Here is a 27,994-nt window from a genome sequence, read left to right on the forward strand (position 1 = left end):
TTTATGACTACAATTCGTTTTTGTTTCAGAATATATTTTAAGCGATTTTTCTTTTTTACTGAGACGAGGTACTGGTTTTTTATTTATTTATTTTGGCTTTTTAAGTGTGTATGTGTGTGACTTTTTTTCTAGGCGTATTAAAAAAAAAAACAAACCTAACTATCATTGCTTTCTGTACATTCCAAATATAAATATACTTTAGATTTTCAGGTGATGGTACTTGTGTACGCAGGTGTAGTTAAATTGCCTTTTTGCATAAGAGAAGTTAGATTTCTGAGAAACCAAAAAATCCTAAAATAATAGTAACAATCACAAAATTCCATAATCTTTGCAATAAATATCAATTGATATGTGTGTGTGTGTATATATATAGTGTGTGTGTTTTTAATTTTTTTACTTTTGAATTTAATTAGTATATTTTTAAGACTCTAAATCCAATATTGAAAAGAGACTCATGTATACTTGTAGCAATATCTACATGTTGAAGAATCTTTGAAAGGTTTACAACTAAACTAATGGTAGGAAATAAACTACATTCTGTTTGTGAAGTAATTTTTTCATAGTTTTAGAAAATTGGGAATTTACTTTGTTCTATCATTTATGTGTCTAGAGAAAAAGTGAACTAATGTGAAATGGATTTTAGGTAATAATTAAAATTAAAATGAATATGATGTTGAGGATAAATACCTTATATATGTAATTCCTTAGAAAGTTTGACTCTAGTAATATTTAAATTTATATCAGATCCAAACTATTTTTAACATTCTCAAAAGTATTTAGAACTAACAGTTACTGACATTGTAAAAAGATGTGTTAATGAAAGAAATTGTCTATCTCAACAGAAGAAATATTAAATCAAGATGAAATTTTATAATTTAAAAAATATGCTATAAGTAAACTGCGTTTCACTATGATAATTATTATTGAAATCTTTACTTGCTGCTTTTATTAAAAGTTGTGGAATTTGTAAGAAGAACCATGATCAGCATCTTCTTTTATTGTGTGATACCTGTAAACTACATTACCACCTTGGATGTCTGGATCCTCCTCTTACAAGGATGCCAAGAAAGACCAAAAACAGTTATTGGTAAGTAAAATAGAGGAGATTTAGATGTTTCAATTGATTTACTCTTAGTTTCAGCAGTATAAGATGAAATATTATATTTGTTCATAGTAAAGTATTTGGCACATTTTAAAATTGACTGTCATCAATATTTATTATAGCATTATGTGACTAAATCTATAACAGCTTTTTTGAGAAATGAATTTTTCATTAATCGTGGCTATTATTTTAGCAATAGATTCTTCTTTAAGGCATGAATTCTGTCCATTGCTTATAATTCTTTTGTTTTATTGTTAAGAATTTCTCAAATACTTTATTGTTATTTTGAAATTGAATTTATCTAAAATTTGCCATCATATGCTTTTACTTGCAATTTAGTATCCTATTTTTAGATTAGTGTCAAAGGCTTTACTTCTGGTATTTGGTATTTGTGCTAGTTATTGAAATCCAACCATACTTTGAAATCTAGAAACGTTTGATAAACATTTCTTAATTTTTTTTATTAACAGGCATATCGAATCACTACAGACATTTGATAAGGTTATAGTATCTATAATGAGTTTTATCCTTTCCTTAATTTTATTCTAAGAAAGGGACAGATGTTCAGATTTTAGTGGAATGATTTCTTATAGGAAGGAGAATATAGGAAATGGAAAACTTTGGAATGAACATGAATATTCTTTGTATACAAGTTCCATAACCTTTCCAGTTTCAGAAAAGAGTGAACCCCAAATTTTTAAATTTTAATCTCTACAAGAGGTTGTGTGTGTTCCTCAAATACATTAGGCCTATTTTTTGACCTCATTGTTTTATCACTTAAGGCTGCCTCTGTTCATTTGATTAGGAAGCTGAAATTTTTTCACTATTTTCACAGGATTGCTTTTTTATAGTGTTCTTTGTATCAGCTTGTTTTCAGATAATCTTACTGGCCTGTTCTTTTGAAATACAGTGGAATATATTTATTGTGGTATTTATGTGCTTCAGAAACTGCTATAGTATATTCAAATCCCAACAATGTTAATAAACATCCTGGGTGGGTGTTTAAATTGAAAGCTAGTTTGATAGTCTCCAGAGCCAGGATGTTTTGCCATGAACTTATATGGAGATATGCAGTTCTCTCCTTAAATGAAGTTATGGACCCTCCTGTTACTGCTCAACCTGCAGAGCTCTGGTTTCCAGTGTGTGAGAGTTTCTGCAGCCAAAAAAAAATAAGTAAAATCATGTTCTTTGTAGCAACAAGGGGGCAACTGGAGGCCATTATACTCAGTGAATTAACCCAGGAACAGAAAACCAAACACTGCATGTTCTCACTTATAGGTGGAAGCTAAACACTGGATACTCATGGGCATAAAGATGGGGCCTACTAGAGTGGGGAGGCCAGGAGGGGAGCAAGGCTTGAAAAAACCGTTGGGTACTATACTCACTACCTGAGTGATAGGGATCATTCATATTCCAAACCTCAGTATCGTGCAGTATAACCATGTAACAAACCTGTGTATGTACCCCCTAAATCTAAAATAAAAGTTGAAATTAAAAAAAAAAAAAAGAAAAGAAATAATGTACATAGCCTGAGGTGTTTTAGTGAGAGTACTCCTAAAAGGGCCTAAACAACTTAGAGCCTTTTCACTGGTGTTAATGGTTTTTAAGTAAAAGTAAAAGTTAATGTTGTAGCACAGTGAAGCCTTTAATTTCTCCTTGTTTGTCGTGATCACATTTCCTTTGGCCTCTAAGATCAACTTAGCTTTGGTTAGCAGTTAACTGGGTGTATTAATTTTGGAGTGTGCAAGATTCAGAGAATTATGTTTTTTCTTTAGTGTACCTCAAATGTGGAAGGCAGTTTTTACTTTTTGCTTTTTAACATTTTCAGTTTATTTTTGAAGTTATATTAAAGAAAATAAATACTCAAAACTTAACACTTTCTAAATCTTTTGTCACATTTTACTATTGTCAATGCTCTTGAGGTTATTTAAGTCTATTGTATCAGGATGGTAGAAAAAAAATGATATGCAGGTTGAGTATCCCTTATCCAAAGTTCTTGGGACCAGAAGTGATTTGGATTTTGTTTTTGTTTTTGTTTTGGAATATTTGCATTGTACCTACTGGTCGAGTATCCCAAATGTGAAAATCCGAAATCTGAAATGCTCCAGTGAACATTTTCTTTGACTATAATGTCAGTGCTCAAAAAATATTTGGATTTTGGAGCACTTCAGATTTTGGATTTTTGGATTTGGGATGCTCAACCTGTAATAGTTGCTACTACACACCCTTTTCCCCATCCTATATTCTGTGATGCCATGTTGATAATTTGAAACTGAAATTGCCATGATTAGGAGTATTTGTACTATAGAAATTACTAAATACTACATAGTAGGGCTTTCCCCCCAGAGGGTCAAGTGTTAGACATTTACTAGTATATCTCTGACTGACATCTGCTTTAGACTCTACCTTGTTCTTGCTAGTCCTTTTTTAAGGGAAAAGGTCCTTTAATTTCTCCTTGTTTCTAGTGATCAAATTTCCTTTTATGACTAGAGTCCCGTTACTGGACTCTTATTTGATGACTGTGCCTTAGTCTTCAGCTTAAACTTCCACAGGTCCTTCTGGTATAACATTTCTGAATGGTCCTTCTGGTATAACATTTCTGAATATTTATTTTTGCTGTTTTTATGTTCTGCAAGCCTGTGGTAACACCCTTACTACTAAATATCCCGTAAGCAAACTGTACCTAGAATTAATTACTATACAATCTGTTACCTTCTCAGATATCATATTCTACTCGAATGACTATTGAAGCACTTGCTATCCAGCCTTTTCTTCCAGTACCAGCACTGTTTTCATGGAGACACTAGTTCTAGATTTGGATGCTTTCTGTTCAGTCCATCCCAGAGTTCAGTGGACTGTGCTGGGCAGGTTAAGACATGTGATATCAAAGAAAAGATGGATACAGATACAGAAGTAATTACAGGTGAAGGGTTGGGAAGTTGAGTGAATTCACGTTGGACAGGCTCAGACATTTTAGTGATATAGGAGTCTGTTGAGAGGGAAAAGACCTGGGATGATGATGGGCTCTTGAGAAGACAGCAGATGGTTGGTAACAACTTACTGTGGAAAAATCAAACTGACTTGCTGAGGCTGTGTAGCAAGAATGTTTAGTGCATAAGTAAATGTGATTATTTGATTTTTCTTGAATTATGCTCTGCTGCCCAGGAGAAGGAGAGGGGAAAACCTAGGGGCTTCTTAAGTTGGGCCAGGGATGTGAAAAGCTAGTAAAGAATAATATTAAAAGGTGGATGAAGAATTCCACAGGGAATAGAGAGGCTAGGGTTGGTGTGATCTAGGTTCTATTTTGTTTGTACCTCTTTCTAGTATTTAAAATGCATTTTGTCTCATTTTTAGTTTGTTATTTTAGTTTTTGTTGTTGTTTTTAAAAATACACAATCTCCACACTGCCTTAAATTCTAAGACGTTTGATAGGATACAAATGGTAAGGGCTTGATTTATTAGAGTAGCTCAAATAGTTAATCATCTCTTAATTGTAGAATACTAATGTTATGTTTCTGCCTCCATTCATCTGATTGGAACTTGTGTTGCCTTTTCCAATTGTTTGAAGAATATTCTGAAACACATTATTTAACAGAGAATTGAGTAATATTATATCCTTTTATTCCTTGGATATGTCTGTGTTTATTTTATGATGCAAAGAAAACACAAACCCTTCTAGGAATAGTTTACAGAGGTTTTTTCCTTTGTTTTTCTTGATAATTTGTTCATTTAAATTTTTTTTATTGCCTCTTCTTCCCATTAAGTGCTAGTAGGAATTCCAGCTTTAGAATGGGGCATTTACTGTATATGAATTAATAGGTATATATCTATTAAAGTTTTATACAGATATTATAACTACAAAAAGAATAAAATTTACAAATTGAGTTAAATGTTGTTCTCTGCCCTTCAAAGAGATACCCGTAATGCAGAAGTAGGAGGGACTGAGGTATTACTTGTCTGAGAAGAATGATATTTGAGTCACCTCTTAAAGTTTTATGTAGGCACCTGTCAAGACTTCTTCTAAATACAGGAGAAAACATGGCCAACAGCTTAGATATAAGAAAAAAAACTCTGGTGTGGGATCCTGAGTTCTTGATGACTAAAAAAGATAAATTGTGGAGGAGAAAAGAGTAAATCATGAAATATTTGGAATATGGAATGTTACTGGATTTGTTGCATTTAAAGATTCATAAAATCATTTTTTTTTAACTTACATGAATAAAATTCTCCAAATTAGTACACTTTCTTGTTTTTTTTTTCTTTTTTGGAGATGGAGTCTTGCTCTGTCGCCCAGGCTGGAGTGCAGTGGCACGATCTCAGCTCAGTGCAACTTCCGCCTCCTGGGTTCAAGCAATTCTCCTGCCTCAGCCTCCCGAGTAGCTGGGACTATAGGCGAGTATCACCACGCCCAGCTAATTTTTTGTATTTTTAGTAGAGACAGGGTTTCACTGTGTTAGCCAGAATGGACTCGATCTCCTGACCTCGTGATACGCCTGCCTCGGCCTCCCAGAGTGCTGAATTACAGGTGTGAGCCACTATGCCTGGGCTAAATTAGTACATTTTCTTGTCTAAACGCTATTAAACATTTTTCTTTAGTAACTAAGATTCTGAAATCTCATTGGGTCATCATTCTGATTATAGGTTGTAGTTGTATGGTGCTAGAAACATATAGAAGGCATAGAAAATTGAGAAAAGGCCAGATGCAGTGGCTCATAGCTGTAATCCCAGACTTTGGGAGGCTGAAGCAGGTGGGTCACTTGAGGTCGGGAGTTCAAGACCAACATGATGAAACCCTGTCTCTACTAAAAATACAAAAATTAGCTAGGAATGGTGGCAGGTACTGATAATCCCTGCTGCTCAGGAGGCTGAGGTAGAGAATTGCTTAAACCTGGAAGGCTGAGGCTACAATGAGCTGAGATTGCGTCAATGCACTCCAGTCTGGGCGACAGGGTGAGACTCTGTCTCAAAAAAAGACAGAAAAAGAGGGAGGGTGGGAGGGCGGGTAAGAAGGAAGGAAAGGAAGGGAGAGGAAGGCGGAGGGGGAGGGAGAAAGAGGGAGGGAGAGGAAGGGAGGAAGGGAAAAGAATTGGGAAAAACCTCTTGGTATTTCAGCATGAAAGTTATTCTGTTGCATAAATTCCTGACATGGATTTTTATTATACTTTAAATTTTTAATTGACTTGGATCAATTAAAAGGTTAAGATTATCTTTAGTATTGTCCTTGGGAATTATAAATTTTAGGACTCTATTCTCTAATACAGTGTGTTAAGCAAAAATATACAGGATTAAGGTGAGTTTAGCTAAATTAATAGATAATAGCAGTTTAGTGGATTATTGAAAGAAGCCAGATATGTATTTGACTTTAGGAAAGATAATCATGATTTTCCTTAAAATATTATTTGATTTCGACTGGGCATGATGGCTCACACATGAATTCCCAGCACTTTGGGAGGGTGAGGCGGGTGGATCACGAGGTCAGGAGTTCAAGACCAGCCTGGCCAACATGGTGAAACCCTGTCTCTACTAAAAATACAAAAATTAGCCGCGCATGGTGGCAGGCGCCTGTAATCCCAGCTGCTCGGGAGGCTGAGGCAGAGAATTGCTTGAAACCGGGAGATGGAGGTTACAGTGAGCCTTAAATCATGCCACTGCACTCCAGCCTGGGCGACAGAGCAAGACTCTGTCTCAAAAAAAAAAAAAAAAATTATTTGATTTCGTTGAATTAGACAGGCCATGGATTTAGGTTATTATTTCTTAACATCTTGTATACCAATTGATGTAGCAGAAACACTTTTACATATCTTAAATGCTATTTATAAGATGAAGGCTATAGTGTTTAATAGATTGTTGAAGAATGGGTAAGAAGTATTATGTCCATAATACTCTTGTAGTCTACTCAGTGTAGACTCTATCTACTGCAACAATCATGTGGTGGTTGTCTTGAAATAGGAATGGATATATTCTGCTTTGGCCGTTACATTTGTTTTGATTTTTTGAGTTGTTCAGTGTTTTGTGGTGTTCAGGGTATAACATTTCTATTCTCTGGGAATTAGAGAGCCAAATTTCTTTGTCACCTAACTGTATTAGTTTTAGTGGGGATGGAAGTGAACATAAGAATAAATAATGTCCCGACAAGGGTAATAGCTACCGAAAGAGAAGCAAAGAGGAAATATTTCAGTTTTTTTAAAAAACAAAACAATGATTTATCTGAAAAAGGTACTTGCTTCTATACCCAGGGGATTTAGATAACATTACGTTTGCCTGTTATTTAAATAGACAAACAACATATTTTAAAAGTAAATTAGAGCCTGGCATGGTGGCTCACACCTGTTATCCCAGCACTTTGGAAGGCTGAGGCGGGCAGATCACCTGAGATCAGGAGTTTGAGACCAGCTTGGCCAACATATAGTGAAACCCTGTCACTACTAAAAAATCCAAAATTAACTGCGCATGGTGGCACACAAGTCTAGTCCCAGCTACTTAGGAAGCTGAGGCAGGAGAATCAATCGCTTAAAAAAGGTGGAGGTTGCAGACTGTCTCAAAAAAAAAAAAAAGTGAATTAGAACTGTTTGAGAAACTTTGACTGTATTTCACTCAACTGATAGAAATGATCAAGTAGCATTAAGATTATAATTTAATGCTGAAAAGTGAAGCAATGGGCCTTTTTGTAATATAATTTGGTAATTTCTCTAGTCATCTCTGTTTCGAAGGCTGTTGCATTTATTGTTACTAACAATATCTAACATTTCTGGGGTTTTCACAGTTCTGCTAATAAAGTCAGAATATACTTACCATTTCAATTCTGAGATTCTGTAAGGTGTGTATTTTCTCTTACCAGTCCTTGATGTTTTCATATGGGACAAATGCAGGAGCAATTTAGTATATTCATTTAGTTGTATTTTTGTTATGATGGTAATCTGACAATCTAGGGGACAATGTGCTAGCTATAGTTACATGAAGGGTAGCAATAGATACATAAATGTTTTCTGAGTAATACAAGATTATGTACATTTTTGTTTTGCTTTCACTGAATTTCTAGTGCTAAAATTTTTGCTAACCTATTCTTAAAGAATTGGAAATTTTAAGATATTTACATTAATATGTTAAGGATTCATTTGTATTTTAGGAATAATATCTTTGCATTAACAAAACAAATGGTACTTGGTATTTAACTCTGTTGTTGGAGTTCAAAAATTAAAGCTGTCACTTTTACAATTAAATATTAGTTTAATAAGTTTACAGTATTAGTGAAAGATGTGAATATTGATGGAGGATGAAATCAAATCATAAATCTTTGAAAATTCTTGCTATGAGAATTATAAGCTACCTTCAAAGATACTGATATAAACATATACAAACTAAATATCAAATACACTTTTACAGATTATAATCATTTTTATTAAGAGAATACTATCAAACTTTTGGAGAATTTGCCTTTGATCATTCTTTTACAGTTGAAGAAAATATAAGTAAAAATTTACTTTTAACAACTGGTTTTAACTTTTTGAAATGGTCCTTTATGATTCACAATATAAAGATTTCCAGCAGTCCTTGTTTAGATTTTTGCTGTCTAAATGTTAGCCACTAGCCACATATGGCTATTTAAATTTAAATCAATTAATATTGAAATTTGAAATTTTCTCAGTTGTTATTTGCCACATTTCAAGTGCTCAGTAACCATCTATGGCTAGTGGCTACTGTTCTGGACAGTGCAGATATGTAGATAATCCTAATGTTATAAAAAGTTTTGTGGGATACCACTTGTCTAAAGTTTTAGTTTCAATTAATTTTTAATATTACCCATATTAAAATTTTTTATAAATGCTACTTTAACAAATTCCTTTGGTAAATAAATGTATACTTCTTCTTTTAGAAGTAGTAGGGGCCACCAACTAACATGACCCTTTTTTCCCCCAACACTTCTTGGAGTCTGTTTCTATAGTTTCTTTAAGTAGTATATTCAGCACAACTTGTCATTGACTACAATTAAAAGATATGATAACTGTGACAAGGAGTAGTGTTAGGGTCCATGAAGGACTTCGATTTTTAGATATCACAGTATATGTCATTTAAAGAAAAGTCATACTTTCCAAAGGTAAATTATTATTATTATTTAAGATAGGGTCTTGCTCATGTTACCCAGGCTGGAGTGCAGTGTTGCAATCATGGCTCACCGCAGCCTTGATCTCCTGGGCTCAAGTGACCTTTTCACGTCAGCTTCCTGAGTAGCTGGGATTATGGGTGTGTGCCACCAAACCTGGCTAATTTTCTGTTTTTTGGTTTTTTTTTTTTGTGAAGACAGTTGTCTCACTATGTTGTGAGCAATCATCCTGCCTCAGTCTCCTGAAGTGCTGGGATTATGGGTGTGAGCCACTGCAGCTGACAAAACCACCTTTTTAATCAGTGTTGAATCTCATGTTGGTTCACTTAAACATATAGCATTGTTAAATGTGTTCTTATACTTACAGGATACATTAAATTGCCTTAAATATTATATTAACAGTAGTCACTCTTAGAAGAGTGTTTCTGAATGTTTTTTCATTATATACCCTGTGATCATATTACCTGTGTATATTTTTACATATTCTTCTTATATACCTGGATTTTGTATTTATAAAAACTATAGCTAAAGCCTGAAGATAATAATAAATACATGACTTAAATTTTTCCCGTTTATGTAGGCAGTGCTCAGAATGTGACCAGGCAGGGAGCAGTGACATGGAAGCAGACATGGCCATGGAAACCCTACCAGATGGAACCAAACGATCAAGGAGGCAGATTAAGGAACCAGTGAAATTTGTTCCACAGGATGTGCCACCTGAACCCAAGAAGATTCCAATAAGAAATACGGTAGTTTATTTTTTATTTATCATAAGCATCATACAATTCTGACGCCAAAATTTCAGAGGGTGAGAAAGACACAGGGCAAACATATACTTAGAAGTCAAAGAAAAAGACATGTATATTACTATTGGTTACTCTTAACAATTTTTTTCTATATTGTGAAATATACCACATGCTTACCTGAGTGTAGTTTGTATTTTGTTGGAGGCATAATAATAATGGACACACCAGAGCATCCATCACCCACCTTAAAAGACAGACCATTCCCAAAGCTTTAGAAGTTTCCTGTAAATCCTCGACAATCTCATCGTTATCTGTCTAGCCCAGAGGCCACCTCTTTACTCAGCTTTATGTTTCTCATTCATTTCTTTTTCTTTATAGAAGAGATTTACACTGTAAATCTATATATTTATGAATAATACGTGGTTTATTTTTATAGGTTTTGAATTTCATATGAGTGGAATCAAATGTTTTTCTCTGGTAATTTGATATTTTGACCAAAATTATGTTGATTTGATTCAGACATGCTGATCCATGTAGTTGTAGTTTATTTATTTTCACTAATGTGTAGTTTTCTATGGAAAGAATAGATTATTGCCTAGTTTTTCTTTTGCTTTGTTGATGGGCAGTTAGGTTGTTTTCATGCTTTTCTACTCTATACAGCTTTGTTTTAAATGTTCCTATAAATATCTCCTGCAGCATGGTAACAGGGAGTTTGTGTATGTATTAAGGTGTAGATCTGCTAAGTTACAGACTATCTGCATCTTCAGTTTTGCTAGATAACTGCAATTGTTTTCCAAATCAGTTCACACTCATACTAGCAATGGATAATGTTTCTGTTGCTTCACAAACTTTTGTCCAGTGTTTTAATGCTTTCCAATGTGATGCAGGGAAAATAGCATATTGACATTTTATGTTGCAGTTCTCTCAGTACTCGTGATTTGGAGCATCTATTTACTTATTTTTGGTAAATTGTATTTCCTTTTCTGGGAAATGTGTATGCAAGCCTTTCACCAATTTTTCTGTTGGGGTGTTTACCTTTTTCTCATTGCAAATTCTTTGAGGCCAGGTTTTAAAGAGTTTCTTCTGGGGAAATCATTTATGTTCATTTTTACCAGGTACCTTGAAGGGGCCTCTACCAACTTGAGAATATTTTAAATAAAAGTTTGGTGTGTATGTTTTCTATTACATCAGGAGTGTAAATTTCAAACCTTTAAGTGCTGGCTTACTGTTATGAATTCTTAGGGCATACTTTCCTGGCTTGAGCTGAGGCAGGCACTTTTCAAAAATCTTTCTTTCCACAGGGGAGATATAAAGATATTTTTAGGGTTAGTTGTCATCATTTGTTTTGTTACCTGTTTCATTTTAAAGAGTCTTTGGTTTTTTTTCCTCAAAGTAACAGTTTTCTCAAAAAAAATTTTTTAATCTGTATTAACCTCCTGTATTGTAATCACTTGAAAGATCTTATTTGGGAGAATTCACCTTGATTTTTTAAATCAGTTTTGTGTTATGGGCTCATATGAAATTGATGAGGCAAATCTGAGAATTGTTATCTTTTAGATAATTAAAATAGTTTATTTTGGGTGCTCTAAGTAGATAGACTTGAAATAGTTTTTATTTGTAGTTTCTACTGTTGATAACTCTTATTTTAGGCTTCAAAAATATATTTTGTTTATAAGGGAACTAGAGAGAATTTTCCTTTGTTAAATAAGCCTGCTAGTTTCTATTTCTAAAATATTTTCTATAATTGTTTGAAAATGGTAACTACAGTTATTCTTGAGATCTTAGAGAAGAGTTATTACTTCATATGTCTGTCTGCAAAGATTATCCTCTTATGAAACATTATTTTTCCAGTTTCTTTATTGTTTCAAGAAAGCCTTGTGATTAGTATTATCATCCTTAACTTTGGAGTTATCATATAGAGGGAAATTATGTATATTACAGTGATATTTTTGTGCCCATAGTTCAGTATTACTTGAAATAAAAGAGAACTCTTTAATATTAAAGGATCCTTCTATTTTTTTCTCTCCTTTACTGGTCTGCTTTTTTTTTTTATCCTAAGGAAGCTTTAAAATTTGCTAATATAATCACATTCCTTTCATCTTGTTCTTTGTCTCTAGTTTTCTTGTTTAAAAGTTTTAGACTTAATTACAGATTTTGGTCAGTGAAACACCGGGAAAAGAGTCCATGGCCAATAATTTCAGGAAATGCAGTGTGATTATGTTCTTACTTGTAGAAATTCCAATGCATGTTGAAGCTCCAAAAAAAATCCTAATATTTAGAAATAGGATTACTTTTATCTGTTCTTTTTCTTAACTTGTTTTTATCAAAAAAGCATTTTTTAGGACACTTTTTATTTTATTTTTTATTTTTTGGTAGCATGGAGTACTGTGTGGTGCTAAGTTTGGAAATGATGCTCCAGAGACCATGGATTACTTGCATTAGGACCATCTTGGATATTTATTGAAATGTAGACTTTGGACCCACCCTAGAGCTAGTACAGACTTTAGACCCATTCTAGAATTAATGAATTAGAATTTATGGGGTTTGACTAAGCAGATTTCTTAGGTGCTAAGCTTATACTAAATAAAAGTTGAAAATGACTATCAATGGTGATTACCTTTCCTCTTTCCCTCTCATCTTTTCTGCCTGCCTTCCAACAATGCATTCAGAAAACCAGACAGTTGGTGTAAGGTATCATACTAAACTTCAAGGAATGTAGGAATGAGAGATACAGAAGAGAGTGATCAGTCATTTTGATCTTGATCTTACCATTTATGCTGAGTTCCTGTTGTTACCTTAAGTTTTTACTTATTTCTCTTTCAGAGTTGTATGTATCTTTTTTAATTAATAGGTGGTATGGTGAAAAATGAGGTGTTCTAGTTGTGTTTCTTAGAACAGTGTTAATTATGAGAGACCAGGCATACAACAGCTTACTAACTTGTATAAATACCTTTTGCAATATATAACTGATTTTTCTCTCCCATTGTTACATTTTTAAACTATTGCTCCCAATATCCTCCTACTTATACTTTTATTATAGCACATGTATTACAATTGGGAACATTCTGTCTTGAAATACATTATTATAGTATTTTTATTTTTGTCAGTGTTTCATTTTTCCTACCATTAATTGATCAAAGTATAATTTGTTTTCATGTTAGTCTTATTATTCTACCATGATTTTGAAGAAAATTTTACCTACATGACATACATAGGGCAATCATGACATACCCCAAGCTCATAGACCTGAATTCCTGGCAGACAGCGATTGTCCTGTTTACCACAGAAGAATGGGTCCCATTCTTGTGTTTCATCAGTGAAATTATAGAATTATTGTAAAGGCAGCCTAAGAAAGCTCTGTTAAAGTACTTTGTTATTTAGACATTTCCTCTGCATTATTTCTATGTGGAACTTTTTACTTCCTTTTAGGCAAGGAAATTAATTTTGAAGAAAATATAAATTAGCTTACCCATATCCCTTTTGAAGTTACTTTAAAATTGATGTTTATACTTATGGACATATTTTCTAATACTCTAATGTAACTTGAAAGCTTTCAGATTTTCTTTTTGCTTTCTTTGCACTCTATGTCATGTAGTGACTTTTTATCTTTTATAGAAGTGCCAAAGGACTTGTTGGAACCTGTCTTTCCATAGTTTTTACACACATGCGTCATCATCTACTGTCTTTGAAGTTCTGAGATCTTTCTTCCTGACTTACAAATACTGGTTGTGTTTTATGTATTTTCTTTTTTGTAAAATAAGTGCAACAAATAGTCAAAATACTTTTTAGCAGCTTTGACTGAAAATCATATTGTTTTTCAGGATGCATTATTTCTTTTAGATCATTATTTTGGAAGGGGATTTAAACACATTTAATCGTTTTTCCATCACACTTAACAATGTGAGCCACTAGCCTGTTCTAAGTGGCAGTCTTTATTTGAGAGATAATCAAATATCCTAGAGCCTACTTTTATTACATTTATGTTTTAACTAATTTTACACATGTGTAAAGTACCTATTTAATAATGTTTAAACGTAAGTCTTGAGAATCTGAAAATATGAAATATGTTTCATATAAATATTTTTTAGATGCTAGTTTAGGAAAAATGTTGAAGCATTTGGATTCAGTTCTATTGAAGTGACTAAAGGTTACTATACATTATGTTCATATTTATTTTACTTAACTGTTTGAATTATTACAGTTCTGGGAAAGAAGGGTTATTTGTGGGGGCTTTACATACCAGAGTTTTATATTATCAGACTCAAGGTGACCTCTGAGGTATGAGTCAGATTATAAAACCTCTGTCTGTCATAGATTCTTAGAAGAAACCCTGGCAAACAGTTTTTGTAGTGAACTAGAACTCACTTTGGCTACTTGAAAGAGATCTACTCTGTGGGTGTCCTTAGCTCAAGTAATCTTATTCAAAACCCTGAGACTCCTGTTTTGCTTTTTGCCTCTTGGAAATCCATCACTTTAGTTTATTCCTAGGAGTATGAAATAAAGATAAGAATAGGTGGAGCTTCAAGACTTTACTTATTTTGTATGTACCATTATCTCTGAGAAGGTTTTTATAGCAGCACTTACTTGTCATGTGGAATATATATTTTATTATATATCGTTAGACCCATAGTTATTTCAGTTTATAGTAGTTAAGACAAATTGGTCATGATTTTCTTTTTATTCTCCCATGTATTTTCATAACCCTGTTAATATAAGCTAAATTAGGTAAAAAGAAACTCTACAGCCAGTTGACCAAAGGGAAAGCACTCACTTTTGGTGACTGCCATTCCATCTGTTGTTTATTGATAGCCAACAGAAACAGATGACACCTTGTTCATAATTTGTTTTTTGCATATAGCAGTTTTCTTTGAATATTTTATGAACTTTAACTTGTTTTCAATATAGTTTCATAATTGAAAGACAGATATTTTTAGGAATTATATATATGTATAATTTTATATTTTTTAGAAATTATATATAATTATCTATTACTACATATAATATATACTATACATATAATTTTATAGTCTTAGGAATTAAATATATTTATATATATTAGAATACATTTTATATTGAAGCATTTTTGAATAGCTGCCAGAAAGCTATTGGCATTTATTCCCCAGCATAAATCTAATGCTATTTAGCTTAACAGAGGTTTTCAAAGTTTGACTTAATTGTCCTAATTAACACTGATTTTGGAATTTTGCCTGTGAATAAGCATGTTCTATTTTTACATATAAGTTACAGAGAGAGGCATTTCTTATGATTCATCTAACCATATATGACTGACTTTAATTATTAATTTGTATAAATATTGATTTGTCAACAAAAACACGAGTGTTAAATTTAGTGACCTGGTCACAAGTGAATATATGAAGCCTTGTTTAGTGGTATCAAAGATGTTAAAGTACTGACTCTCTTTTAATTTTAAATTTAGTTCATTTGCCAAATGAATCATGCATTTAACTTTATTGCAAATTAAAATGACCTCAGTTCTAAAAAATTAAAATGATAGAGGAGTTAGAAAAATGATAGAGGAATTAGAAAAATGTTTAATTGTTTGTTTTAGATGAATAAACTATTTATTTATTTATTTTTATGTTTATTTTTTTGAGACAGAGTCTCGCTTTGTCGCCCAGGCTGGAGTGCAGTGGTGTGATCTTGGCTCACTGCAACCTCTGCCTCCCAGGATCAAGCGATTCTCATGCCTCAGCCTCCTGGGTAGCTGAGATTACAGGTGTGCACCGCCACATCCGGCTAAGTTTTGTATTTTTAGTAGAGATGAGATTTTGCCGTGCTGGCCAGGCTGGTTTAAAACTCCTTACCTCAGGTGATCCACACGCCTCGGCCTCCCAAAGTACTGAGATCACCGGCCTGAGCCACTGTGCCCAGCCAGAATAAACTATTTAAAATTTGCCTGCTAGATAAGATAATTTTACACCTTTTCAGTTTAAATACATTGTCTCTAATACCATGCCAATCTCTTCTATGGATTTTTTAATCACCTCTTTTCAAGTAAGTTTATCACGGACAGATTACAAGCAAGGTGATCTAAGCAGCTCAGGTTGTAATTATTCCCTAGGTAAATCAGGTTCTTAAAAAAAAAAAACAAAACAAAAAATTGAAATGTGTCAAGATTTGGAATGAGTTTTAAACTTTCATTTACTTTTAATAGCTTAACTAATTACTGTCAAAATGAATCAGTTTGGAATTGCACCCCAGCTTGATTAATCATGTGGAGTTTCCAGGTAACGTATCTGTTACATTCTAAAGCACATACTTGAAAAGTAAAATTCTTCTTTCTTCCACATATTATTTTCATCCTACTGTTTTATTGTTGCTAAAGTCATTGTAGCCTCAAAATATATCATAAAAGGACCACCCTGTTATATATACTTCTATTCATCTGAGATGGGACAAGCTCTTTGGTAACTGAAATTTGTCAGATGAGCCATACTTGTTTTTGTTTTTCTTCTTGCTTTTTTGTACCATTTCTCCCTCTTTTAAATTCCGCTTATGTTTTGGGATTCATTCAAGGACACTGCTTTTAAGATAACTTGTCCTTAGGCAGTTATCAATTTCCATAGTTACAGTTGCTGCCACTTCATTAAAACTAGGAAAAAAAAAACAACACAGCTTTCAACATTTTCTTGGCTGGAGGACTTGGTATTTTATATAGTTATATTTGGATCAAATTCTCTTTTATTTTTTTCTTTGGAAATATTAGTAATGTGATAAATGCTAAATAAGAGTGCTGTAATTACTTTGGTAATGAATCAAGTTAGTGTATAGTATGGAGTTACCAAATTAGGTAGACTATAGTGCCAGTTTGAATTTACCCTTTATTGGGTATAATTCTCTAACTTCATTTGAAATGTAAGAAATCTTCATTGGGTGTCACAATGTTACAGTTTAGTTTAAGTATTCAAGTGCAATAAGAGATTTGCATTCTTAATGATTTTGTTCATTTCTATTTGGGATTAAATTATTAATCTTGGATTAGCCATGCAAGAAAAGTCACTGAAGTGACAGTTGAGATAACTGAGTTTAAGGTTTACCTCAGAAACTTACCAGCTGTGTGACATCAGCAAGTCATTTCTCTGGATTGCTTTTTCAGAGCTCTAAGATGATATTATTTTATATTTTTATAACAAGTTTGTTTTTATAGATGGATATTGTTTATGTGTCTTGTGTTATTTTAAAGTATTTCACGAATATATCAGTGATTACCATTTGGTAATAAATGTACTTAAAGTGACTATTTTAGATAATTACAAATACACCTAATATATGAGAACAAATTTATAAATATAGAGAGAAATGGAGCTATACCATTGTGTGATTAAATCACTAATTGGCATTATACTATATGATGCTAATTGCAATCTGGGTATGAAGAGAGTTTCAGTTGATGGAGTTATACCAGATATTTGAAGATTTAAGTTATTATCAAAATGGTAAATAAACATCCTTAAAAGAATTGAAAACATGAACTTGCAGCATTAACATACATACTTGAAAAATTAGTTCAAAACTAGATGATACATTTGCTAGTTTGTTACCTAAAAGATGAGTTGGATGAAGAAAAATGTGAAAATGTATGGCAGTGTTTTGCACATTCTGTTTAGAAGTTTGTGGAACTCAAATGAGTAATTTGAGTATTTTCCACTTGATGCTGGTTACTAATTTGGAACATCTTACTGAAATGCCCTGTAGGCCAGGTGCGGTGATTCACTCCTGTAATCCCAGTACTTTGGGAGGCCAAGGCAGGTGGATTGCTTTAGGTCAGGAGTTTGAGACCAGCCTGGCCAACATGGCAAAACCCCGTCTCCAGTAAAAATGCAAAGATTAGCCAGGCTTGGTGGTGCACACCTGTGATCCCAGCTACTTGCGAGGCTGAGATACGAGAATCGCTTGAACCTGGGAGGCGGAAGCTACAGTAGGCCAAGACTGCTGCACTGCACTCCAGTCTGAGCAACAGAAGAAGATTCTGTCTAAAAAAAGAAAAAAGCCCTGTAAATATACATTATGCAAATTAGATAATAGAGTACCAAATTAGGGAAAAATAAACTTTTTGTCAAATTTATATTTTATTTATTTATTTATTTTTGAGACAGTCTCGTCCTGTTGTGCAGGCTTGGAATGCAGTGACTCCATCATGGCTCACTGCAGCATACATCTCCTGTGCTCAAGTTATCTTCTCACCACAGCCTCCTGAGTAGCTACAAGCACTCACAACCATGCCTAGCTGATTTTTTCATTTTTATTGTTAGTAGAGATGAGGTCTCTCTGTGTTGCCCAGGCTGGTCTTGAACTTCTAAGCTCAAGCAGTCTTCCCACCTTAGCCTCTCAAAGTGTTGAGATTATGGCCATGAGCCATGGTACCTGGCCTGTCAGTCAAATCTTTTAATTTGTATTATATAGTATCATCATTCATTAGTTTTGATTTACCCACTTAAAAATTTATTTTATTAAAACAAGTTAATTGAGACTTTATGTCATAAGCATTGTGTTAAGTTTAATTGGGTGTAGAAAGATGAATATGCTATGGTCCTTACCAAGTTGGGAATGAATTTTGTAAGGAGACAGAGAATAAAGCATTAAAGGGCCAGAGTGGCACAGAAGGAAAAGAGATGAATATAGAAATTACTAGCCATAAGTTTTCAGGTAGAACTTGAATAAGTGTTGTTAAGGGCCTTTCTACACTGGGGTCCTTAAACTTACATGTATTTGACCTACTTAGGATTCTTGTTAAAAGACAGATTCTAATTCAGTGTGTCGGAGTGAGCCTGAGATTTTGCATTTCTAATATACACTCAGGTGATGCCAGTGATTATGGGTCATGACTGATATTTTGAGAAGCAAGTCTCAGTATTGTTCTTTGGAAGTAAGAATTATAGATTTAGGATCTGCATTTAAAGGCTTTTCCTAGATATAGTCTTCATTTTTCTTCCTAATTACTTCTATAATATAATTAAAACATACTAATTGGTAATATAAATGTAAACAGATACATATTTTATAAATTTACTTTTTTTGAATGACAATTTAGTTGACTCTTGGCTATTTAGGGACAGATTAAATGGTAAGCAGTTAGCCATGGTATTAAATAACAGTGTACTTAGTATCATGAAGAATTGAAATTACAGTATGTAAGAAACACTAATATATCTATACTATAATGTAATTCTGTTTAGAATTATTTGGTACCTACTCTAGCTTGGGAGTGTTCCTTGATCTCAGCTGTCGAAGTAATTTTTGGGAGCAGTGCCTGCATTCTCTTCCATTCTCTAAGGAATAGTGGTCTGCATATGGGAATTATAAAATCTACAGAGGCTGTGCTGTGATTGGTGGAGATTTCTAACATATTGGCTGCAAATACTGATGTAGTTACAGTTCTTTTAAACATTTGTATGCATTCTTTCTAATGGTAAATGTATTCTGAAATATATGAAGTGAATTTTAGCTAAATTAGTTTAAAATGTCATTTTATGTGGCATTTTAATTAGTTTTATGTTAACTAGGATTTTGGATATGTGAGACCGTTTCCTTCTACTTTTTTTGGCTGCTTAAGAATTATTTCTTTACATAAACATGTATGCACATGCATACATGTAGGCAAATAATGTGTGTAGTATGATCCCAGGTTTAGCATTTCAGCTGTATAAGTCATATGTGATAAGTTATGAAAATTTAAATGTAAATCATAATTATGGACAATTATGAAGTATGGAAAAAATCCTTTAAAATAAGTTTGGAGAATTCATTTTTTTCTATCAGATACATGTTTATTTAAAAGTAAAGTACTATAAAGTATATTTAATTTGTTACTTTTTATTTCCTATGTCATAAATGGTAACAAAATGCAGTGGTCCAATATAGTATTAATTAGAAATAACTAATTTTCCAAGTGCCTAACTTAAGCAATAACATTAACAGAGGAAATTTATTTTTATCATTAATTAAACATTAGATATACTGTGGATTTTTGTTTTTTGTTTTTTGTTGTTTTTTTTTTTCCAGAGAACCAGAGGACGAAAACGGAGCTTCGTTCCTGAGGAAGAAAAACATGAGGTTGGAATAAGTTAAGCACTTTTACACAGTCTTAACTTTGAGAAATTTTCTTGCTTAAAATTGTTTCCCTTATATCCTTACTTTGTTTTGTTATGTTTTATTTTATTATCCCTTGTATGGCAGGAAAGAGTTCCTAGAGAGAGAAGACAAAGACAGTCTGTGTTGCAAAAGAAGCCCAAGGCTGAAGATTTAAGAACTGAATGTGCAACTTGCAAGGGAACTGGAGACAATGAAAATCTTGTCAGGTAAGTTGGATGCTAAAACCTTGTCTTTAGGGGATGAAAGTTCCATGTTTATTATTTTCTCATCACAGAAAAAATGAAAAAAACAATTTCAGGATAGGACCTTCTCAAAATATTATGTAGTGGAAACAATACTTCAGAAACAGATTTCATCCACTTCTTAACCTCTCATACATGGTTATGCTCTGGATTTAGATGTAAATAAAGAGTAATAATTTGCATTTTTAACACAGGGAATTATTTTTCTCTTGACAAGAGAAGTTGACAATGCTCTCTATATAGAGGCTATAAAAGTAATTTGATCTAAACACTGTGTTCTAAGATTATGTTTTATGTCATAAAATAATAAAGTTACTAAACTCTGTTAGCATATTTTAAATGTTTGAAATTTAGAAGCAATGGTGAGAAGACAGACTTTTTATTGACAAGAACTTAATTAGCATTTTCTTATTGCTTATCAAAACAAATGTGTTAAATGCTTCTCCCTTACGAAATAAAGAAAGGTGAAAAGATGGCCTAGGTTGATTTTATTTTTTGTTTTGTCTTTGTTTCTTTGTTTCGTTTTGGTACTTTTTTTTTTTTTTTTAATCAGACATAATGCTAATCAGAAATCTTAGCTGATGCTGCACATTGGCTTTTCCCAATGGTCCAGAGGCTGCTAATTTGAGCTGAAATGAAGAAATTGATCAAAGCTCTGGGTGAGATGGCAGAGTGAATGGGTGGACAAAAAGAGAGCTAATTTAAAAGAGGCATCAGACTTTCAAAAAACAGTGTTACAAAGGTTCTTACAGTTCTTATAGGGACTTTGTAAGGGAATCCATTCTGATTTCTTTAAAAACATTGTCTTCTGGTAAAGCCCTGTCAAATTAAATGAGGACACAGAAATTAAACATTTCAAAAAGAATAAACATATTTATAAAACAAATATATTAGTGTTGTTGTATGTTTTTAAATATTTACTTCCAAATGATTTAATCTATTTTGGTCATTAAAAATATGATTTGTCTTAATTTCTCAAAGAAAGGCATGAAGTCTTAATTTTATGAGTTTTTTATACTATCAATGAGAAAGATAAAGAGAAAGTAAAAATTACAGTAGAAAAAGAGAAAGCTCTTTGACAAAATTAAGAAAGTTTATAATAATTGGCTAATTTTTTTGAGATAGTCCATATAGAATGTCTTGGGAGCTATCCTGAAGGTTAAGTTTATTAAAATTTAGGGTAAAGTAGTAAGTAGTTCGAAGTTCAGGAGATACACATGAATAATTCTGACCACAGTATAACTTTTGCAGTATGTCAAAAATGAAATCCCAAGCGTAAGCATAACATAATGGAGTAAATGAAACAACAAAAATAGAGAAAAATATATATATAATATATATTATATAATGAACAAAAATTTAATTCAGGAAAATTCCCTTGGGGTTGAGGATGGAGTTGAAGACTATGATTAATTTGAAACAGTAGTTAAAAACTTACAGAGGTGGTGATCCTTCTATTAATTATTTGAACCTGTATGAGTCTCTACTGTCTTACTAATTTTTTTTTTTAAATATGAGATTGATTCAGGCCTTTTTGCTGTAGGACTTAGAGGTTTTTATCAGGTTTTTTGTTTTGCTTTTGTCATATGTTAGAAATTAGGAAACTGAGAAATACAATTTTTATTTTAAAAGTCAGTTTATGATAGATTTCCAACCCGTCGTATTTTAGTTGTTTAATAAAAAAAAAGTGCCATCTTTCTTCTAATTTTGATAAGATTTTTGAATAGTATTACTCTATATTATTTATTTATTTAGTTTCTGTTGTAAAATTTTTATTTCTAATTGCATTATTACAATATACCAATGTCTGGAATTTTGTGAAAGTATTCTGGAAGGTAAAGATATTTTTCTTACTCTGAAATAATGGATATACAAACTCCCCTTCCTTGGTTTTGCCTTATTAAGAAGATAATATCGTAAATTGTCTGCAAAGTTTTAAAGAGGTAATATAGAGGAAATTAAATGTTTTATTGATACTGTATTTTAATATTTCTTAGGACAAGATAAGCTGGATATACAGCAATGCCATAAAATATTTTTGGTTATAATGTGATCTTTAAAAAAAAGTACACTGTTTACGCACTATTCTTCTTGGGTTGAAGAATTTTATTTTATATAAAATTCCATATGTTTAATAAAAGTAATCTCATAAGCTAATATCTGCCATTTTCTCTGGCATCTCATATTTTGGAACTGGCACTGTTATTGTTTGAAAATCACCCCCCAAAAGTCTACACTTTTTTATTATATTGCATCTTAAATACTGTCTATACATGCCATTTTTTTAACTTTCAAATAAGATATTTTAAATAAGGATTTCTTTTCTCTAAAGATATATTTCAGCGCTTACTCAGAGTTATATGTATGTCTGTTAGGTTCTCTTTTAAAATTAAACTTCATGGGTCACAATTAGTTTTTTACTTAATATACTGTGTTTACTTTCTCAAGTTCTTTTAAACTAATGTTTATATCTCACTAGCACCTGCTCTTCAGCAGTTTTGATTTTTTAAACCACACTTCTCTATGTAATTCAGGCTATGTAGAAAATTCTTTCTAATTGTCCTTGCTTTTTTAGTTATTTGTATATGTTTACTTGTGAATTTACATGTATAATTTTTTATATCATTGAACAATTGCATGCAATTTGTCAGTAAACTGTAATTAGTAGGTTTCAACTGTTATTTTCTGCTTTGCCTGTTTATCTTGGGACTTTGGCGAGTAATTTAGCATTTCTGTGCCTTCGTTTCCCCCCTGTTGTAAATGGTCACAATCATACTGTGCTTCATTAGGTACCTTATGAATAATTGCTGAGTGATAGTAAGGTTCTTTCCATATAAAATATTAGAACAGTAGTAGTATTTAGTAACACAAGGAATACACGTATGTGTGCATTGAAATAAAGGTCACAATTGGTAAATATGTTTCCAGTTATAATAAATACTTGTTATGTCAGAAAATGTACATGTTCTGTTTTTGTATATAATTTTGTCTAGAGTCTATGAGACAAAAAGAAATTTGTCATTACATGTTTTCTAAAATGATTAGATTGAAGTTTTACAGCATCTTAGGGAATTTTATTTTTTTAAGTGCAAGTTTTTTGCCATCTACTTTTAAAATTTAATTAGAAATTATCTGAGAAGTTTTCATCAAAATATGTATTTCTTTATGTTATTTAATGCAACCTAAATGCTAAAGGTCAAATTGAAAAACTATATCATGGAATTGTGAGGTCTTAAAGGCTTTGTCTGTGATAGGCTTTGTCTGTGATAGGTCATTCTTTGTTGGAAGTAGTTATGGAACTACTTAGTGATACCTTATTTGTTTTTGTTTCCACAGTTCATGGCACATTTAGTACTCAGAAAATGCTTGATAAATGAACTCTGCATAAGTAATGACTGAGTATTCTTTTGCTGAATTAATAAAAACTGTCACTATTATAATTTAATTCTAGAGCAAATTGAGTCACAAAATATAATGTTTGATGAAGATATTTAAAGGGCTTAATAAAGGACAATTGATTTTTTGTCACAAAAATGTAGTGGATAGTTGATAGTTTTTCCTCCCCTGTATTTAGTAAGGAAATAGATTTGAGAATAATTGATGAATCTATGAAAAGTAGAAATGAAGTGATTCCTTTCCTTGAACGTATGTGAAAGGGAAGTGGGCCTGTCTTCTCTTTCAGTCTTTTATCAAACTATAAAATTAGAAATAACACCAAAATTCTAAACCTCAAATTTTATCTTAACTATATAAACTCAATGTGGCACATTTTATTACTTAATCAGAGATAGGAGAGAGAGAAGAAAGGTTTCCTAAAGCTAAGAACCCTGGAATCCGTGAGCCGTCTTAAATAGCATCTTTAATTTTATTTTGTATTGTGGCCATTTTTCAGAAGCATTGAGGGTAGGAAATGATCTATTAAGCTATTTCACTTTTCTAGCTAATTCTACACTATTAGTGCTTGACAGATTCTCCCCTTTATTTGAGTATATGGCAAATTATATAGGTATTGAACCATTTTGATTACAAGGTTAGGGTGTCAATTTGGTCTCTACACATTGTTGTTAGCACTTTTATTTATTTTACATTTAAAAATCTGGCTTGTCAGTGCATCCTCCCCAATTAAATTTGTTTGTATCGTAAGTTATTAGGAACACCAGCAAGAATTCATATACATTATATTTTGATTTCAAATAGTAGTCTGTCATTATTCTAATTATAACTTTTTTTTTTTTTTTTTTTTTAGTTTTTGTTGTCACCCAGGCTAGAGTGCAGTGGCACTTTTTTGACACAGTATTGCCTCTGCCTCCTGAGCTCAAGCAATCCTCTCACCTTTCAGCCTCCCGAGTAGATGAGACTTGATTTTTAATTTTTAATTAACTTTTCTGTTCTAACTAGTATGGAGGCTTATAGACTTCCTGGGTCGTAATTGAAGGGGTTTTTCCCTGTGAGATATGATTAGACTGAGAGTAAAGCTAAAACTGCTTATAAGTTTAGTTACTATTTTTCATAAAACGTTAGGTCACTAAAAATGGATTATTTTAAATTTAACAAAGTGAAACCAGTCTTGTCCCTCTTAAGATTAGTTAGGATTGCATTTGATCAATCTTTCTTTCTTTTCTTTTCTTTTCTTTTCTTTTCTTTCTTTCTTTCTTTCTTTCTTTCTTTCTTTCTTTCTTTCTTTCTTTCTTTCTTTCTTTCTTTCTTTCTTTCTTTCTTTCTTTCTTTCTTTCTCTCTGTCTTTCTCTCTTTCTTTCTCTCTTTCTCTCTTTCTTTCTTTCCTTTCTTTTCTTTCTTTCGGCAGACAGAGCCTTGCTTTGTCGCCCAGGCTGGAGTGCAATGGTGCAATCTTTGCTCTCTGCAACCTCCACCTCCCAAGTTCAAGCGATTCTCCTGCCTTAGCCTCCCAAGTAGCTGGGATTACAGGCGTGCGCCACTACACCTGGCTAATTTTTTGTATTTTTAATAGAGACAGTGTTTCACCATGTTGGCCAGGCTGGTCTTGAACTCCTAACCCCAGGTAATCCCCTTACCTCAGCGTCTCAAAGTACAGTCATGAGCCACCATGCCAAGCCTGGTGAATTTCTTAAAACAAATTTAGTTATTTTAATTTGATTATAGACTTGCCAAATTAGTGTTTCTTGTGTAGTTTATCATATAGTAATCACTCTTAATGGTGATAAAACATACATTTTCATGTAGGAATAGAATGATTTTCAAGTGATGATGCAAATGTATGTTATTTATAATACTTAAAAACTAAAACTGAGAAACAAATATAGATTCTTTAAATGATTCGTGTCTTCTAATAAATTTTAAATGCATTAAAAACATATTTCCTGCATAAGGACATTTTAAGATAAACTTCTGTTTCTCTTCTTTAACTCTGCCAACAATTTCCTGGATAAGTTTTTTTTTTTTTTTTTTAAATGATTGTTTCCAGAGCTTCGATTTCTAGGATTTCTTTCAATTAAGTTTGGCAAAGTATGTTCATTCATGTTACCCTGACAACCTGTGTGATAATACCTTTTTCTTCCAATTTGACTACTGTTATTTCTGAAATAGGTTGTTTAAGTTAGCTTTTCTCCTTCAAAGTATCTTAAAAGCATAATTATTGTTCTGCTAATCTTTGTGTAGCTCTATCTTTGCCCCAAGTCACTAAACAAAAAGCACCTCCACAGTCATTAGCCACATTAAGGAATCTTTGGCAAAATATTCAATCTTTTAAATTTTCATGTTAGATTTAATATAAAGTGCAGAGCTAAAGTAGTATAGCAAGATGTCTCTGAAGACGTACGGGCTTTCTAAAATTCTTAGCCTAAAGAATTTGCCACTTAACTCTTTTAACAGGATTTACATGAAAAGGGAAGAAAAGCCTGGCATTCTAAGTCCAAATTGATGAAGCATTGGGAATGTGAAAATTTTAAACAAAGGAATATAATTATGACCTTTTTAAAAGTTCATTTTCGTAGCTTTTTAACTGTCCTTTTGATTTTTACGTTTATTTTTAAAATAACTGTTACCGAAGCAGTTGCTTTTCAGGGAAATTCTGATATGATTACCAAATAATAGTGTCATCTAATAGTTAAGTAAAATTAAAACTCAATAAAATTAGTAACATCTATTTCTGCTACATTCTGTAGTGTTTAACATAATTACTTTCCTTTTCTGAGAAAATACAAATATCTATTTTATTCAGTGAACAGTTTTTTCTTTTTGTTGTTGTTTTTTTGAGATGGGGTTTCACTCTTGTCACCCAGGCTGGAGTGCAATGGCGTGATATTGGCTCACTGCAGCCTCTGCCTCTTGGGTTCAAGTGATTCTTCTGTCTCACCCTCCCAAGTAGCTAGGATTACAGGTTCATGCCACCACGCCAGCTAATTTTTGTATTTTTAGTAGAGATGGGGTTTCACCATATTGGTCAGGCTGGTCTCGAACTCCTGATCTCAGGTGATCTGCCTACCTTGGTCTCCCAAAGTTCTGGGATTACAGGCATGAACCACTGTGCCTGTCCCATGAACAGTTATTTTTTAAATATTTGTTTAAATCAAAAAGGATACTTTTATTGGGGTATCCTTTAGTTTTGAAAATTTTACTTTATTATTGTTTTTGAAAACCTTTTTATTCAATGATACGAGCTTTTAAAAAGCTACACTTTTTAGTTGAATCAGCTTAATAATAGAAGTAGAGCTCTTTAAAGATTGTCAATATTTAATATATGAATAGTGCTAGAATGTATAAAGAAATCTGCCTGAGCAGTGATTAACAAAGCTATTTTTCTTTCCTTTTTAAATCAAAGTTAAATAGACAAAAAGAGCAAAGGTTACCACTATTTAAATTTTATTATACATCATCTTTGCTGATATATATTTTTCTGAATATACATTTTAATGGACCACAGTCTTAGTAATTTACATGTAGGCAACAACAACAACAAAAAAGGCTGAAAAAATGACTGTTAACTATGTAGAAACCTCATTATAAATGCCTTATTTTACAGATCTTAAATCTAGACTATGTAAACTAGATAAACAATAAACTTCCCTAAAGTTGAACATTTTGTAATGATGAAATGATGAAACAAATAGAAACAGAAACACTGTTTCTTAAAATAGTATTTATAAATTGTTTCATCCAGTTGTTTGCTAACTTTTAGGCCTCAGCTTAAAATCAAACTTAAAATATGCAGAAAGTAGTTTCAGAATTGCCAACCAAAACCACTGTAAAAGGTAAATCTAACCAAGCTTAATAGTTGTTTGGCCTGTGTGTATGGGTTGGGGGGTGGTAAAAGTTACATACAATGAAATGCATATGTATTATGTGAATAAATTGGTGAATTTTGACAAAAGCATACAATTGTGTAACCCCCGTTTCTATCAAGATACAGAACATTTTCATTGCTCCAGAAAGGTCAAAGATGACGACTCTTCTATTTTTTTTTTTTTTTAACCATAGATAAGTTTTGTCTCTTCTAGAGTTTTATACACATTTATACAAATGGCATTTTTCTCCTTTATTTGATTTTAGCCATTATAATGAATGTGTAGAGGTATCCCACTGTTGTTTTAGTTCTCATTACTCTGTTAAGTAATGATATTGAGCATATTTTCTTTTCTTTTCTTTTTTTTTTTTTTTTGAGACCCTCTGTTGCACAGGATGGAGTGCAGTGGCACAACATGACAAACTGCAG

General features: G+C 32.4%; 2 protein-coding genes across 11 annotated transcripts in view; one reads left to right on the forward strand and one right to left on the reverse strand.

Annotated features, from left to right (window-relative positions):
- The window catches only part of NDUFA4 (NDUFA4 mitochondrial complex associated), a 711,072-nt gene that overhangs the window by 106,322 nt on the left and 576,756 nt on the right, over window positions 1-27,994 (reverse strand). The gene's annotated exons all lie outside the window — the stretch shown is intronic.
- The window catches only part of PHF14 (PHD finger protein 14), a 200,367-nt gene that overhangs the window by 67,630 nt on the left and 104,743 nt on the right, over window positions 1-27,994 (forward strand). For all 10 annotated transcript variants that reach the window (XM_050783024.1, XM_050783014.1, XM_050783016.1 and 7 more), the window contains exons 13-16: window positions 956-1,087; window positions 9,784-9,952; window positions 19,973-20,023; window positions 20,147-20,268. In XM_050783024.1, the coding sequence (XP_050638981.1) occupies window positions 956-1,087; window positions 9,784-9,952; window positions 19,973-20,023; window positions 20,147-20,268 (474 nt within the window). The remainder of the gene's footprint in view (window positions 1-955; window positions 1,088-9,783; window positions 9,953-19,972; window positions 20,024-20,146; window positions 20,269-27,994) is intronic.

The sequence above is a fragment of the Macaca thibetana genome, chromosome 3 (assembly GCF_024542745.1).
Source record: "Macaca thibetana thibetana isolate TM-01 chromosome 3, ASM2454274v1, whole genome shotgun sequence".
Taxonomy (NCBI): Eukaryota; Metazoa; Chordata; class Mammalia; order Primates; family Cercopithecidae; genus Macaca; species Macaca thibetana.